Source organism: Engraulis encrasicolus, chromosome 15, assembly GCF_034702125.1.
Source record: "Engraulis encrasicolus isolate BLACKSEA-1 chromosome 15, IST_EnEncr_1.0, whole genome shotgun sequence".
NCBI classification, from domain to species: Eukaryota; Metazoa; Chordata; class Actinopteri; order Clupeiformes; family Engraulidae; genus Engraulis; species Engraulis encrasicolus.
In genome coordinates this window covers 10245645-10259299 of record NC_085871.1, presented here as the reverse complement: position 1 = coordinate 10259299, position 13655 = coordinate 10245645, and the positions used below count along the sequence as shown (strand labels likewise).

At 44.7% G+C, this 13655-nt stretch overlaps 1 protein-coding gene and 1 long non-coding RNA gene across 3 annotated transcripts; both read right to left on the bottom strand.

Moving 5' to 3' along the window:
* Positions 1 to 7402: 7402 nt before the first annotated feature.
* On the bottom strand, positions 7403 to 11387 carry LOC134464432 (zinc finger MYM-type protein 1-like). Its single transcript, XM_063217880.1, has 4 exons — positions 8262 to 11387; positions 7991 to 8144; positions 7733 to 7887; positions 7403 to 7625 (listed from the first exon to the last, which is right to left on the bottom strand). The coding sequence occupies exon 1, from the start codon at positions 10779 to 10781 to the stop codon at positions 8262 to 8264; it is 2520 nt and encodes an 839-aa protein (XP_063073950.1). The 5' UTR covers positions 10782 to 11387; the 3' UTR covers positions 7403 to 7625; positions 7733 to 7887; positions 7991 to 8144.
* A 464-nt stretch (positions 11388 to 11851) lies between these two features.
* Positions 11852 to 13655, bottom strand: LOC134464431 (uncharacterized). 2 transcript variants are annotated; one of them, XR_010037897.1, is made up of 4 exons: positions 13503 to 13515; positions 13336 to 13426; positions 12975 to 13065; positions 11852 to 12742 (listed from the first exon to the last, which is right to left on the bottom strand). It is a non-coding gene; the product is annotated as an uncharacterized LOC134464431 (long non-coding RNA). The 2 variants fall into 2 exon arrangements; XR_010037896.1 differs by having other exon boundaries at positions 13336 to 13655.

Below are 13655 nucleotides of genomic sequence, written 5' to 3'. Positions count from 1 at the left end.
TGAGCAAAGTAGACTATTTAAGCATTCAATTGTAGATATTGTACAAATCAGTGGTGTTCTGTATTTTTTCCCATTTATTTCAGTATGCAGAGGCCAGTATACTGTGACTCAGACTCCAGCAGTGAAAGCTGCTCTTGTGGGACAAACCATCACACTCAACTGCAGGACCAGCAGCCCCATACTTAGTAACTACTTCTCCTGGTACCTCCAGAAACCTGGAGAAGCTCCTAAACTGTTAATGTATTATATAAGCACCCGCTATGGATCAACTCCCAGTCGCTTTGTTGGTGGAGGATCCAGTGGTGGCAGTGACTTCACTCTGACCATCAGTGATGTCCAGGCTGAGGATGCAGGAGTTTACTACTGTCAGAGTTTCCACTATCCCAACAGCAAATATGTGTTCACACAGTGATAAAGCGCCGTACAAAAACCTCCCTCAGTCAGGCTCCACATGACTGCACTGCTGCTGCTGGAGCTCACTGCAGGTGCTGTGTGTGTGTGTGTGTGTGTGTGTGTGTGTGTGTGTGTGTGTGTGTGTGTGTGTGTGTGTGTGTGTTTGTGTGCGTGCGTGCGTGCGTGCATGCATGCGTGTGTGCGTGCGTGCGTGCGTGCGTGTTTGCATGAGGGTGGGGACCAAATGTAACATCGGCAAATGTGAGATACTATTCTAAGGAATGTGTCGACCAATTTAGAACCCAGTAGAATTCAGATGAAATTTAGAGGAAATCAGATGGCAAGTTGAGCTCCTTTTGTATGTGCTCACGTGTTCACAAGCGGCTTACAGGCCACAGAATGAAAGCAGCATGATATACGGCAACAGAGAGAGATAGAGAGAGAGAGAGAGAGAGAGAGAGAGAGAGAGAGAGAGAGAGAGAGAGAGAGGGCAGGTGGAGTAGAGTGGACACAACCAAGAGGAGCCAAAGGGGGCAGTGCTGATCCCAGGACAGCAGTGTGGAGGATGGACTCATCTGGAGCAACAGAGAGATAAGTATAGCTCCTCAAATCCTATTGTTATGATAACTCCCACTATGTCCATCTGACGAGAGCCAGATTACTCTTTACCCCTGTAATGACTGCAGCTTCCGCGGTCATTAAAATGAATTGAATAAATCAGACCGAGACTTGACTGGAGTTGACTGGTATCTTTAGTGGTTACTCGCACAATGATAATACAGGTGTACACTGCGTGATCACTAGTTCTACTCTGCTTGCGTCACATAGCTTACGTCATCACGCTCATATGCCTTGGTTATCACATCACTCCTTTTTTTTTTTAACGAAGTTCCACGCGCTACCATTACTGCACTTAGATGACAGAGCATAGTATGAATGTCCAATAATATCTAAATTGACTTACACTTTTACTTTACTTTTTACTTTACTTTTAGGCTATCAATGGCATTGAAAATCATATTTACTGCAGAACATAAATGCACTTCACTAAGTCATGAAATGTCCAAATAACTCAGGATAAGATGTCAACAGAACCATTACTTAAATTCAACATTCAACCACACTTAATGGGAAGTCTAAACAGTCCCCTTGTGACTTAAGGTCTCTCTCAGTCCTTTAATTATAGTCACGTAAATAAGCAGGAGGCTGCCTGTGCTTTCTGAAAGGATATCGACGTGGCAGGGGTGCTGGTTCTGCGTTAACACCGCCTTCCAGATCTGGTGCCGGTTCTGCAGCGTCGCCGTCATCATCAAGGTCCAGGTCTGGATCGAGGAGTGTCAGCGGATCCTGCAGTGCATCGGGTTGAATCTTCTTGAAGAATGAACTGTTTCTGGTGATGGCGTATCCGTTCCGTCCTGCAGTCACCATTGGGCCTTTCACCTGTGTGACTGTGAGCGGCTCTTTGCTGTAAGGTGTGGTGAGCTTGTTTTTCTTCTGTTGACGACACAGCACCACGTCGCCTGGCTTGATGTTGGATGGCGTGGCATGTCGTCGGACGTCGGAATGAGCTTTCATCTTGGCCTTTGCCATGGTGTCTTTCTGGCGTACATCCTTGTCAGCATCAATGGTAAAAGGATTGGCAGATGGTATTTTGATGTTCATTTTTCTCTGAAAGATCAGTTCAGCAGGCGGTCTTCCTGTTGTACTATGAGGCGTTGCTCTGTACTCACGTAGGAAGATGTTGAGCTGCTGCTTCCAGGAAGTTCCAAGCATTTGTGAAATGCGCACTGTCTTCCCAATGGTCCGCATGAATCTTTCAGCAGTTGCATTTGCTTGCGGCCACAGAGGTGTTATTTTCCTGTGTTTGAATCCCATGTAGCTGGCAAACTGGGAAAACTGTGAGCCGTTGAAAGGAGGCCCGTTGTCAGTCTTGAAAACGGATGGAATTCCGAACATGGAGAATACAGCATCCAGTCGGGGTATCACTGCGTTTGCTGAGATGCAGCGAAGGACCTCAACAATGGGGTATCTTGAGTAGTCGTCCACTATGACTAACAGGTACTCTCCTGTTGGGAGCGGGCCGTAGAAATCAGCACTAACAGAGTGCCAGGGTGCTTCAGGCAACTCGGTCATTCTGAGAGGTTCGGTCTTGCTGACAGGGGTATTAACTAAACAGGCTAAGCAGTTTCGACAGATAGCCTCGGCCTGTTGGTCAATGTTAGGAAACCACACTTTCTCCCGGAGGAGCTCTTTGGTCTTGCCTATGCCCTGATGGCTTTCGTGGGCAAGTGCCAGTACTTGCTGCTGTAAGGACAGTGGTATGACGATTCTGCAGCCTCTGAGTATGATGTCTCCATCCGCAGACAGTGTGAGTTCTCTGCTATTGTTTCTGAATTGCTGTAACACAGCTGCATTTGGCATGTCACTTTTGATTGTGTGCCAGGTGTTGTTCTTGATGCATTTACTGACCAGTTGCAGAGTGGTGTCCTTTAATGTTTCAGATTTTATCTCTTCTAGCGTCATCGCCTTTGGAGTCGCCTGGATCGAGATGAAGTTCACGTACTCCTCTGCAACCTTACTGGCTCTTGTCTCGGATGTCAGTGTTGGTCTTGGGTGTCTGGACATGTAGTCGGCAGGGTTGTCAGCTCCTTTTCTGTAGACCACACGGTAATTGTAGGGCTGCAGCCGGAGACCCCATCGCTCTATTCTGGCAGGTGGCTTTGACCTTGGGTTATTCCAGATCAGTTCGAGCGGCTTATGGTCAGTGACCAGGGTGAATGGGTGCCCATAGATGTAGAGGTGAAAGTGCTCGCAGCTCCATACAATTGCTAGTGCTTCACGTTCAGTCTGTGAGTATCTTCTCTCGACGTCAGTTAGCGCGCGGCTGGCATACGCTATGATGTGTTTCTCTCCCTTTTCTTTCTGAGTGAGAATGGCACCCAGTCCCACAGGACTGGCGTCGACGATCAGTTCTGTCTCTTTCTTCGGGTCGAAGTAGGACATGGTGGTACTGCTGGTCAGTCTCTCTTTAAGCAGTTCGAGCGCAGCTGACTGCTCCTCACCCCACTGCCAGGGCGTGCTTTTCTTGGTGAGCTCCCTGAGGGGTGCAGTGATTGTTGAGAAATCTTTGATAAACCGGGAACAGTAATTGGCCATGCCGAGGAGGCTTCGTATCGCGGCCGGGTCTTTGGGTGCGGAGGCCTGATGAATGGCCGCCACCTTCTGAGGGTCAGCTGAGATTAGGGCTGGGCGGTTTTGGAAAAAAATAGCATCACGGTTTTCTTGATGAAAATTGAGATCACGGTTTTCTGCACGGTTTTTTGATATGCGACGATTTCCCCCCAAATCTTAATCTTTCTGAGGAAAAGATCTCAAATTAAATGTTAAAATGAGATAAAATCATGAATTTAAATTAATTTCCATTTATATTTTATCATTTTTTCATTCAATAATATTTTCTATAATTTATAGTTTATATTTCCCTATCCAACAAAGTCTCAAATTAGAGAAAATGCAGCATTTCATAAAATAACCTAAAATCTTGACCAGGGTGCCATAGATTTTTCAAGGAAGAAGGGTTAAATGATTATAAGCAGCTGTTTTGGGCTTTTTTCCAAGACAGCCCAAAACAGCTTATTTTGTTCTACACCTGGCAACACTAATTGCTTATTTGTCGTTCTACACCTGGCAACACATCCGGCGTGTTGCGCTGCCGCTGGACTAGCGAGTAAACAACAGTGGGACAGAAACGAAACAAACGGATTTACTTGACATTGTGTGCATATTGTCTTTGAATTAAAGTCCAAATCCAACGTAGAAGGTATTTTGTCCGGTAGTTTGTGTCATATTGCGATGTGTTTCGCTCCTATTTTGCCCCCAAATCATTTCAAACAAATATAGCAATGTAGCAATGTATCTTGTCTGCCCATTGCATTTGAAAGCTATGCTACTTTAGCTTATAAGCAGTCTTAACAGCAGTGCGGGGCACACAGTTGGGATGGTAATTAAATACAGTTAAGAATCAGATAACTGTTGTAGCCTGTTAACATAGCACCACATAGAATTGCCTTTTATTTAACTTTGTGAGATCAAAAGTAGGCTAAATGAATTGAAATGTTTGTCATGATTCATCCATGCCATGTGTGTTCATCATGTTTCACTAGCCTCTAGTGCGTAACCAATTATTTTATTAGTTCAATCAACATCTTACATTGTGGTGACACGTAGAACAGCAACAACAGTGGAGTTGAAATGAAGTGTCAGAGACTTATGAATTAGAAGAATCTTTGGAAGTGTGACACGGAGTATGAAGCTCACGCACATAACATAGTAGGCTATAAACAACAACAACAAAACCGTCTCTCATCAAAAAGAGAACCTTGTGTAGTGTAAACCGAGATCACGGTTTTTTAACCGTACACCGCCCAGCCCTAGCTGAGATGCCGTCAGCTGAGAAGATAAAGCCAAAAAATTCTAGTCGTTGCTTGTTGAACTCACATTTGTTGCGGTTGAGTGTCAGACCAGACTCTTTCAGTCTTGCAAACACCGCTGTCAGGGCATCGTCATGTGCTTTTTGAGAGGCACCAAAGACAATGATGTCATCGCTTAGGTTCTTGACACCTTGGATGCCGTGCAGAGCCTGACATATGGCATTTTGGAAAACTTCAGCGGCCGATGATATGCCGAAGTTCAGACGCTTGTATCTTCTGAGCCCCAGGTGAGTAGTAAAGGTGGTTATATAGCGGCTATCTGGATGTAGCTCAAACTGGTGGTATCCTGCATTCAAATCCAATTTGGAGAACACTTTCGCGCCGTTGAGTTCATGGATCACATCATCCATCGTTGGCGTGAGATGTCGCTCTCGTTGTATGGCCACGCTAGCTTGGCGCATGTCAACACAAATTCTGACTTTGTTAGGGTCTTTTGGTTTCGGAGGCGTCACTATTGGAGACACCCAGGGTGTTGGCCCTGCGATCTTCTCAATGATACCATCATTTTCTAGCTTCTGGAGCTCTGCTTCAACCTTTTGCCGGACGTGGAACGGCACTCGTCGATGTGGTTGGCATGTTGGTTGCACATCAGGATCAATGTGAAGCTTCACCTGGAAGTCTTTGAGCTTGCCTATTCCAGTGAACAGCTCCGGATGACTGTCGACAAGTTGTTCTGCTACGCTTGGTCTGGTGAGGTTGACAGCATTGATGATTTGAATCAGTCCGAGTGCTTTGGCTGTTTCGCAGCTGAGAAGTGAATGTCCATCCCCTTTCAGCACATAGAATGTTGCTTCTGTGCTTTTGCCCTTGGCTTGTGTGCAGCATGTGAACATACCAATGATAGGCAGAGCAGTTTTGGAGCCATAAGCAAATATTTTGATTTCAGCTGGACTGAGTTTTGGAGCAGGATTGAGACTGTTGGCTACTGTCTCGCTGACTATGTTTACAGAAGCTCCAGAGTCAATCAGGACTTTTATTTTGACACCATTTATTGTGACATGTGTCTGAGGATGCTTTGAGCAAACCTCACTGTCGACCATGAATGCATATTCATCGCTGCTAGATGAACCTTTGTGTGTGCTGCACTCTGAGCACGATGCAGTGACTTGGTTTACCTTCTTGGTGCCCACCTGCTTTCTCTCAGCAGAATCCATTTTCTTACTTTCATGGGGTTTTCTTTGCCGGGACCTGCACACTTTGGAGAAATGATTGGGTTTCCCACATGCATTACAGTCCTTTCCTTTTGCTGGGCATTCCCCTTTATGAGGATATATTCCTCCACAATTCCTGCATTTTGTGTTTGCTTTATTTTTATCTTTGCGCTGATATTCATTTTGTGCTTTGTTTTTGTGTTCCAGCATGTTAACTGCAGTGGGTGTGCCTTTCTCTATGCCCTCTGCTTGTTCCTCGGATATTTCCATTGTCCTCCCATACTCTAACAGCTTGTCTAATTTCGTTTCAGGTTCTCGGAGCGCCCTCCTGCGGAGCCTTTGCGACGTGCAGCTCTGGATCAGTTGTGCTTTGATCTCACTGTCTACATCGGCGAATTCACAGTCTTTTGCTAGAGTTCGGAGTTTTGTGTGATAAGTGTCTAGGGACTCGCCAGGCAACTGCATTGCTTTCCTGAATTTGTACACAAGATACTGGGTGTTTTTCATCGGAGTGAAGTAGTCATCTAACTTCTTTTTCGTCGCTGCATAATCATCCTCGTCATCCGAGAGAGTATCATAAATGTCATGCACTCGTTCCCCAGCTACGTGCAGAAGCAGTGCCCTCTTCCTAGCATCACTCACAATGTTCATCGCTACGAGAAAGTTTTCAAAGCGTTGTGTCCACTTACTCCATCTCGTGCCTAGAGAGCTCGGATCTGTCTCCGTGTCAAACGGTTGAGGAGAGTGGCCTGCCAAGGCTGCATTAAACATTTTACTTAGCTTCAGTAGTCAGGCGTTTGCTGCGCTAGCTGGCTAGTTGCGTTCATGGGTGTTAGCACTCACGCGTCCCTGTTCCAATGCTCCGGTTTCGGTTTTCCTCTCCTCTCCAAAGTTTGACGAAAGCGTTGTCCGTCCTCTCCTTTGTTTTCCGTTTTGAATCCTCGTCGCCACTGTAATGACTGCAGCTTCCGCGGTCATTAAAATGAATTGAATAAATCAGACCGAGACTTGACTGGAGTTGACTGGTATCTTTAGTGGTTACTCGCACAATGATAATACAGGTGTACACTGCGTGATCACTAGTTCTACTCTGCTCGCGTAACATACGTCATCACGCTCATATGCCTGGTTATCACAACCCCCAACACAGGCTGAAAAGTAATGGCCTTCAACATAATTAAATAAAATATCATCCATATCCCTCACCTTGCAGCTGCGGTACAGTATGCCTCTCCCAGTTACTTTGCTACACTGACGTATTGGCTACTATCTGCTACATGTACAGAAACAGTAAAGGCAGGCAGCTTCCTATTGGCTCTCAGGAGACAGTGGGGATAGAGAGGCTATTAGTTAGAGCCAGGGGCGGTTTTAGGAAATCTGAGGCCTTGGGCAAAGAAACATTTCGAGGCCCCCCTTAACTCAAACGCATATTTGTAATAATGAGAAAATCAACCATAGTATTGATGCACATTTTTTTTAATGAACACACGAAAACCATATACACAGTGAGTGAGTGACTGTCTGCCCCTCTGAACTGCATGCCCATATCACTCTCATGGACGGTGGTGGTGGCGGCTTAAGTGAACGAGGCCTGCACAAAAAGACAAGAGGAGAAAAAAACAAACATGAATTAATATGTACACTGTACAGTGTTACATTTAAATAGATTTAGTTATTAATTGTTATAATTAAACTTACCTGAAAACTTTACTTTTCAACCATATTGATGCACATTTTTTTAATGAACACATGAAAACCATATACACAGTGAGTGAGTGACTGTCTGCCCCTCTGAACTGCATGCCCATATCACTCTCATGGACGGTGGTGGTGGCGGCTTAAGTGAACGAGGCCTGGACAAAAAGACAAGAGGAGAAAAAAACAAACATGAATTAATATGTACACTGTACAGTGTTACATTTAAATAGATTTAGTTATTATTATAATTAAACTTACCTAAAACTTTACTTTTCAACCATATTGATGCACATTTTTTTAATGAACACACGAAAACCATATACACAGTGAGTGAGTGACTGTCTGCCCCTCTGAACTGCATGCCCATATCACTCTCATGGACGGTGGTGGTGGCGGCTTAAGTGAACGAGGCCTGGACAAAAAGACAAGAGATAGAGACAGAGAAAAAAACATGAATTAATATGCAGCATATACTGTACAGTGTAAAATGTAAATAGATTAAATTATTAATTATTATAATTTAACTTACCTAAAACTTTACTTTTCGTGCTTTTGCATTGGCAAATGCAGTGATGACGTCCTCCATATCAAGTTTCCTCCTCACATGTTGTTCTATGGATATCACAGCCAGATCAGACAGCCTCTCCTGGCTCATTGTGGACCTGAGATAAGTTTTTATCAACTTCAGAGCAGAAAAACTCCTTTCTCCTGAGGCCACTGTGACTGGTAGTGTGAGGAGTACTCGCAGGGCGATGCTCAAGTTGGGGTAACAGTCCAACAGGTTTTCTCGGAATATGTAGCTGAGCATGTCAGTCGGAGAGGAAAGGGAAGGAAAGCCTCGAATTGCAGCCATAATTTCCCGCTCCAAATCAGCTCCATCAACATCGTCTGTTTCCACCTCCATCTTCTGACAGCTAACGGCCAAGGTTCCTTCAGACACAGCTTTTCTCATGTGGTCCAGTGAATACAGGAAACCATATAGATCAAAAAAGACTTTTGTCTGTGCAAATCTGTCTCTGATGCTGCACAATGCCTTGTCAATGAGAGGTAAGAAAAACTCCCTATTGAAGCGCTCCTCAGGTGTCGATTTTGTTTCTTCTCTTCCCTCATAGAGGCATCTTTTGGTTGTGGTCCGCTGTCTCTCTTCAGGCAGCTCCATTTCAACATCCAATTTCTCTGCAATCTCTCTTGCCTCTGTCTGTGCTGACTTTAGCCCGGTTTCTCTGTATTCTTGAAGAGACTCTTGTAGAGCATTTGTCTCTCTTTGCAGAGTTTCAATGGAGACCTTGGGGCTCTGAAAGAGCTTGCTGATGTGGTTTACTTGGAAAAGGATGTTGTACCACACAACAAGACAAGTAAGAAATTTCCATGTCTGTAATTCTTTCAGTATGCCTTTGCAGCTTGACACGGTCTCCGCATCTTTTTTGCCCATGGCATGGTTGAGGACTGCCTCCAAGGCTTTTATGAACTGAGGCATTTGGTAGCGCATTGCTTTGACGCTGTCGATTCTGCACTCCCATCTGGTGGCGGAGAGGCTCTTCACAGTGAGGTCCACATGTTCTTGCATAATTTCCCACCGCTGTACTGAGGAGCTGAAAAGAGTGTAAACTCTTTGGAGGAGCCCGAAGAATGACACAGACTGAATAGAGGACTGTGCTGCGTCACAAATAACCAAATTCAAATTGTGACTCCCACAAGGCACATACAAGGCCTTGTGGTTGACGTCCAACACTCTCTTCTGAACTCCCTGGTGCTTCCCTTTCATGTTACTTCCATTGTCATATGCCTGGCCACGGCAGTCAGAGATGTTCAGCTGGAGCTTGTTCAGCAGGTCAATGAAAGTGTCAAATAGCCCCTTTCCTGTGGTGTCATGCACATCCACAAATCCAATGAAATGCTCCTCAATGGAAACACCCACATCACTCTCACAGTTGACAATGCGGAAGACAATTGACAGCTGCTCAGTATGGCTATTGTCTGGTGTGCAGTCCATTATGATAGCAAAGTACTTGGCCTTCTGAACGAGAGCAACAACAGCATTTCGGGTCTTCTGTGCAATCACTGCTATCATCTCATTTTGGATCTGCTTGCTTAGGTAATGATGTTTGCGGTCATTATTTTTAATCCTCATTAAATGCTCATTTAGCACTGGGTCAAATTGTGCCATTAATTCCACCTGACCCAAGAAGTTGCCATTTCTGGGCTCATAAAGGTGTTCGGAATGACCCCGAAATGCTAGATTTCGTTCTGCCAAATGACAGACAATGGCAAACTGTCTCCTCAGCACCATCTTCCAGTGTGACATTTCTTGGTTAATCAGCTGCTGGTTCACTGAATCGATTGTGGCGTCTAGTTTCAATCTTTCCGCTAGGTGGAGCCATTTCTCCATGTTTGCGGTGTGGTCTTTACTTTTCTCATGCATTCGAAGATGCTCGGAAAGGTGTTTCCAGGAGCGAAAGCCATTGGAGCTAAGCGCAGTCTTCGATTCTCCAAAGACGCGACAACCAAAACAGTATACTGCGTCTGCACTGACTGAGTAAAGCAGCCACTTTCTGTTTATTTTCTCGCCATTTCTCATCGTCATGGAGTAGTTCTCTTTTGTGAATTTTCTTGGTGGTTGGTCAGAATTGGGTGGAAAAGGGAAATTCTTAATTTGCACAGGACCTTTTTTAACTATTTCGACTCTTTCTCTGTCTGTTAACTTTTCTGGCCATAACGATGGATCTTCACTGAGTAGGGAACTTTCACTGACCGATTCTGTGGCCGTGTCATGATCGGAGCATTGGTTATCTTCCTCCTCTGTTCCCTCTTCTTCAATGTCGATGCGAGAGGATGTTGCTGCTGGTGTCTCGCAAGCTAAGTTGTCACCAGAACTACTGCAACTAGCAGCATCATTGCTGTTGGAAAAAATATCAGCAGATGTGCTTGCCTCTTGGGCGGAAGAACTTGTTTGTTGGAGGAATGCACTTATCTTTGGAAGCTTTTCAACAAACTGCTCGTTTTCTTTTTTCCGCTTCTTTTTTTCGCAGCCACTTAGATATCTTTTCATGATCCTGGTTTTCTGCTACTTGTCTTGGCTAGTTTCTTCTTTCTATGCTCCACACATCACCTCGACTGGCTACTCTAGCCGTGAAATATGCACATAAAGTTACGACGATGCTTTATTTAGGCATGTTCCTTGATTCAGCACGAATTGACCATATAAGCTTGGAGATCGAAAACTGTTTAAGGACAAAGAGATGGATCGACTACTTGCTACGGATGTTATTGTGCATGCATGATCACAGTTGCCAGATGGAAAATGCTAAAGCATATACAAAGCCTAAAAATGATCGTTTTATGGGATATGGTGGGAGGAAATTATTGCACACAAACCAAATGGTTGTTAAAGGCAACTGAATGAAAGCTCTGATTGTCGTACAGTATGTGTTTTTAATCGTACAGCAGAGGACAAAACGTATGGTACAAATGCAATAATTAGTAAATATCTGGCAACTCTATGCTTATGTCGTTGCATAGGTTCCTTCAGACTCAGACCAAAGATCGGTACTTGTCCATGTGAAGTGCATTAGCCTTCACTTGTTCTTCTCGCTACCTGCTCAGACTCAGACAGAGCCGGAGCAAATCCAGACAGCAGTCTGTGTGACGTCTTGCGCAGGCCACGTAGTGGACCAGAGCCATTGATAAACAGAGTTACGCCTACCTTTGATCTCGGCGGGAAAGTCACCTAGTGGCTGTCAGAGTCATGTGTAGACACGCTAAAGTTCTAAACAAACAGAGCCGTCATTGACTTCTACTGAGCAGAATAAGCCTTTCTACGGCAAGCATTGAATAAATATGCACACAAACGGGATCCATCCCATTTTTTTTAGGTAATTCGTCTAGTACATCTAGGTGATATAAAATACTGTGTTGTTTACACGCTACTGTCGTAGAACTGGTGTGTTTTTATCACGTTTTGAGGGAAATCACCATTAGCTTATCCAGGAGCCCGCCACTTACCTATGAGATGCTAATTTTCTTGGTAGCTTTTGACTGTAATCGCAAAAGCGTTGTGTTCATTATTTACACTACAAATATTAATTCGTTAAAAACTAATCACATACACTTGTATGTCTATAGATCTCTAGCAGTGAGACGCAGGCCAGCTTTAGCCTTTATGAGGCTGCATCAGACCTGCCAAAAACATGCATCGTTGCATGCAGGCAGAGTGAAGAGGATCAGGGCAGAGACGTGTAGTCCCTACACACGACTCTGAATCAGTGGCATGGAGCAGGGCCATGGATCTGTCATGTGGACTAAATAAATTATAATTAAAAAAAGACAACAACTGTATAACCAGTACTTGAGTGGGTCAATTAATTTAAAAAAAAAATGTATTTATGTATGTTTTGAACACAGAAATACACTGGATGCTCACTGCTATGGTGCCAAGGTAGACAATAACCTAGTGTGAATATGCATTTTTAATACTGTATACCTTTTGTTATTAACTGTGTGAAGGCATAGCATAATGGTAGAACATCATACAGACACTTGGAATGCTTTGTAAGCATCAAACTGTTGACAGAGCACGACACGCATGAAGAATTCACATAGGCCTAAGAGTAAGGTTTGAGGTTTCTTTTTGCTCAGCGTAACAGTAATACAACAACAAAACTGTACACTTCATAGTTGCAAAACTGAGCTAATGGAACATATTTACAGCAATGCAAGTGATAATGATAAAAAACAAGAAACAGATAGAGCAGTCCAGTTTTGGGTGCAAAACACAGGTAGTGTAACAGATGTAAAGAAACTGGCCATAATACAAACGAAACATCTGGAGTTGTTTTGGAATGGTGATGTGGGAGAAGAAATGGAGCCTATGCAATCCTACAGAGTGTGGAAGGCCAAAACAGGACACAGGCTTGTCAAGTGATCCGGTTTCTGTAGTACCGAGTAGAAGTAGTCTGTAGTATGGAGCCTCTGCAGGTGTCATGCAACTCACAGCACTCCTGAGTGTTGTGCCTGTCAACAACACAGACATGCAGCGGTCATACTCAACGTGTAACATTGAAATAGACAGAAAATTAAAACTGTAAAAGGGGTCTATGCTTCTGTATATGAACAACAAATATCATTATCAGTGAATATGGTACACCTGGAGCAATTAAGTGAAGAACCAGATGAAGGTGGGAGACAAGCTGTATGAAGACGAGCAATGAAATGAAGAATCACATTGTAATAACAATATACACACCATGACTGTGAAGGTGGAAGACAAGGTGTATGAAGAAGGGCCGGAAATCTGTTCAGGGGTCATCAGTCAATGATGAGTGAATATGACACAGCTGGAGCAATGAAATAAAGAAACACATGAAGTTAGGAAGGGCACTGACAATCTGTTCAGGGGTCATCAGTGAAGTAAAGAATCACATAGTAATAATAACAACACACCAAGCTGCACTGTGCAACAGTTGGAGGAGGAGGCCATGGCTACAAGGAGCAGCCTACCATCATGCCATGATGTGAAGAGGAAGTTGGTGAGAAGATACATTAGGCTGAGGCTACGAATTGCGGGCAAGTGCCTCAGTGAAAAGCAGCTGAGCAATAAAGCTTACCTGGGCAGCAAAAGCCAAGCGAAGAAGTCTCTGCCTACACCTTCAGCAGCCTCCTCCACCTACAGAAGCCTTCTCCACCTTCGGCAGCCTCCTCCACCTTCGGCAGCCACGGCAGCCTCCTCCACCTTCGGCAGCCTCCTCCACCTTCGGCAGCCTCCTCCAGCTACGGCAGCCTCCTCCAGCTACGGCAGCCTCCTCCAGCTACACCTACGGCAGCCTCCTTCTCCTCCTCCACCTACGGCAGCCTCCTCCTCCTCCAGCCTCCGCCAGCTACAGCAGCCTCCTCCAGCCTCGGCAGCCTCCTCCTCCTCCAGCCTCCT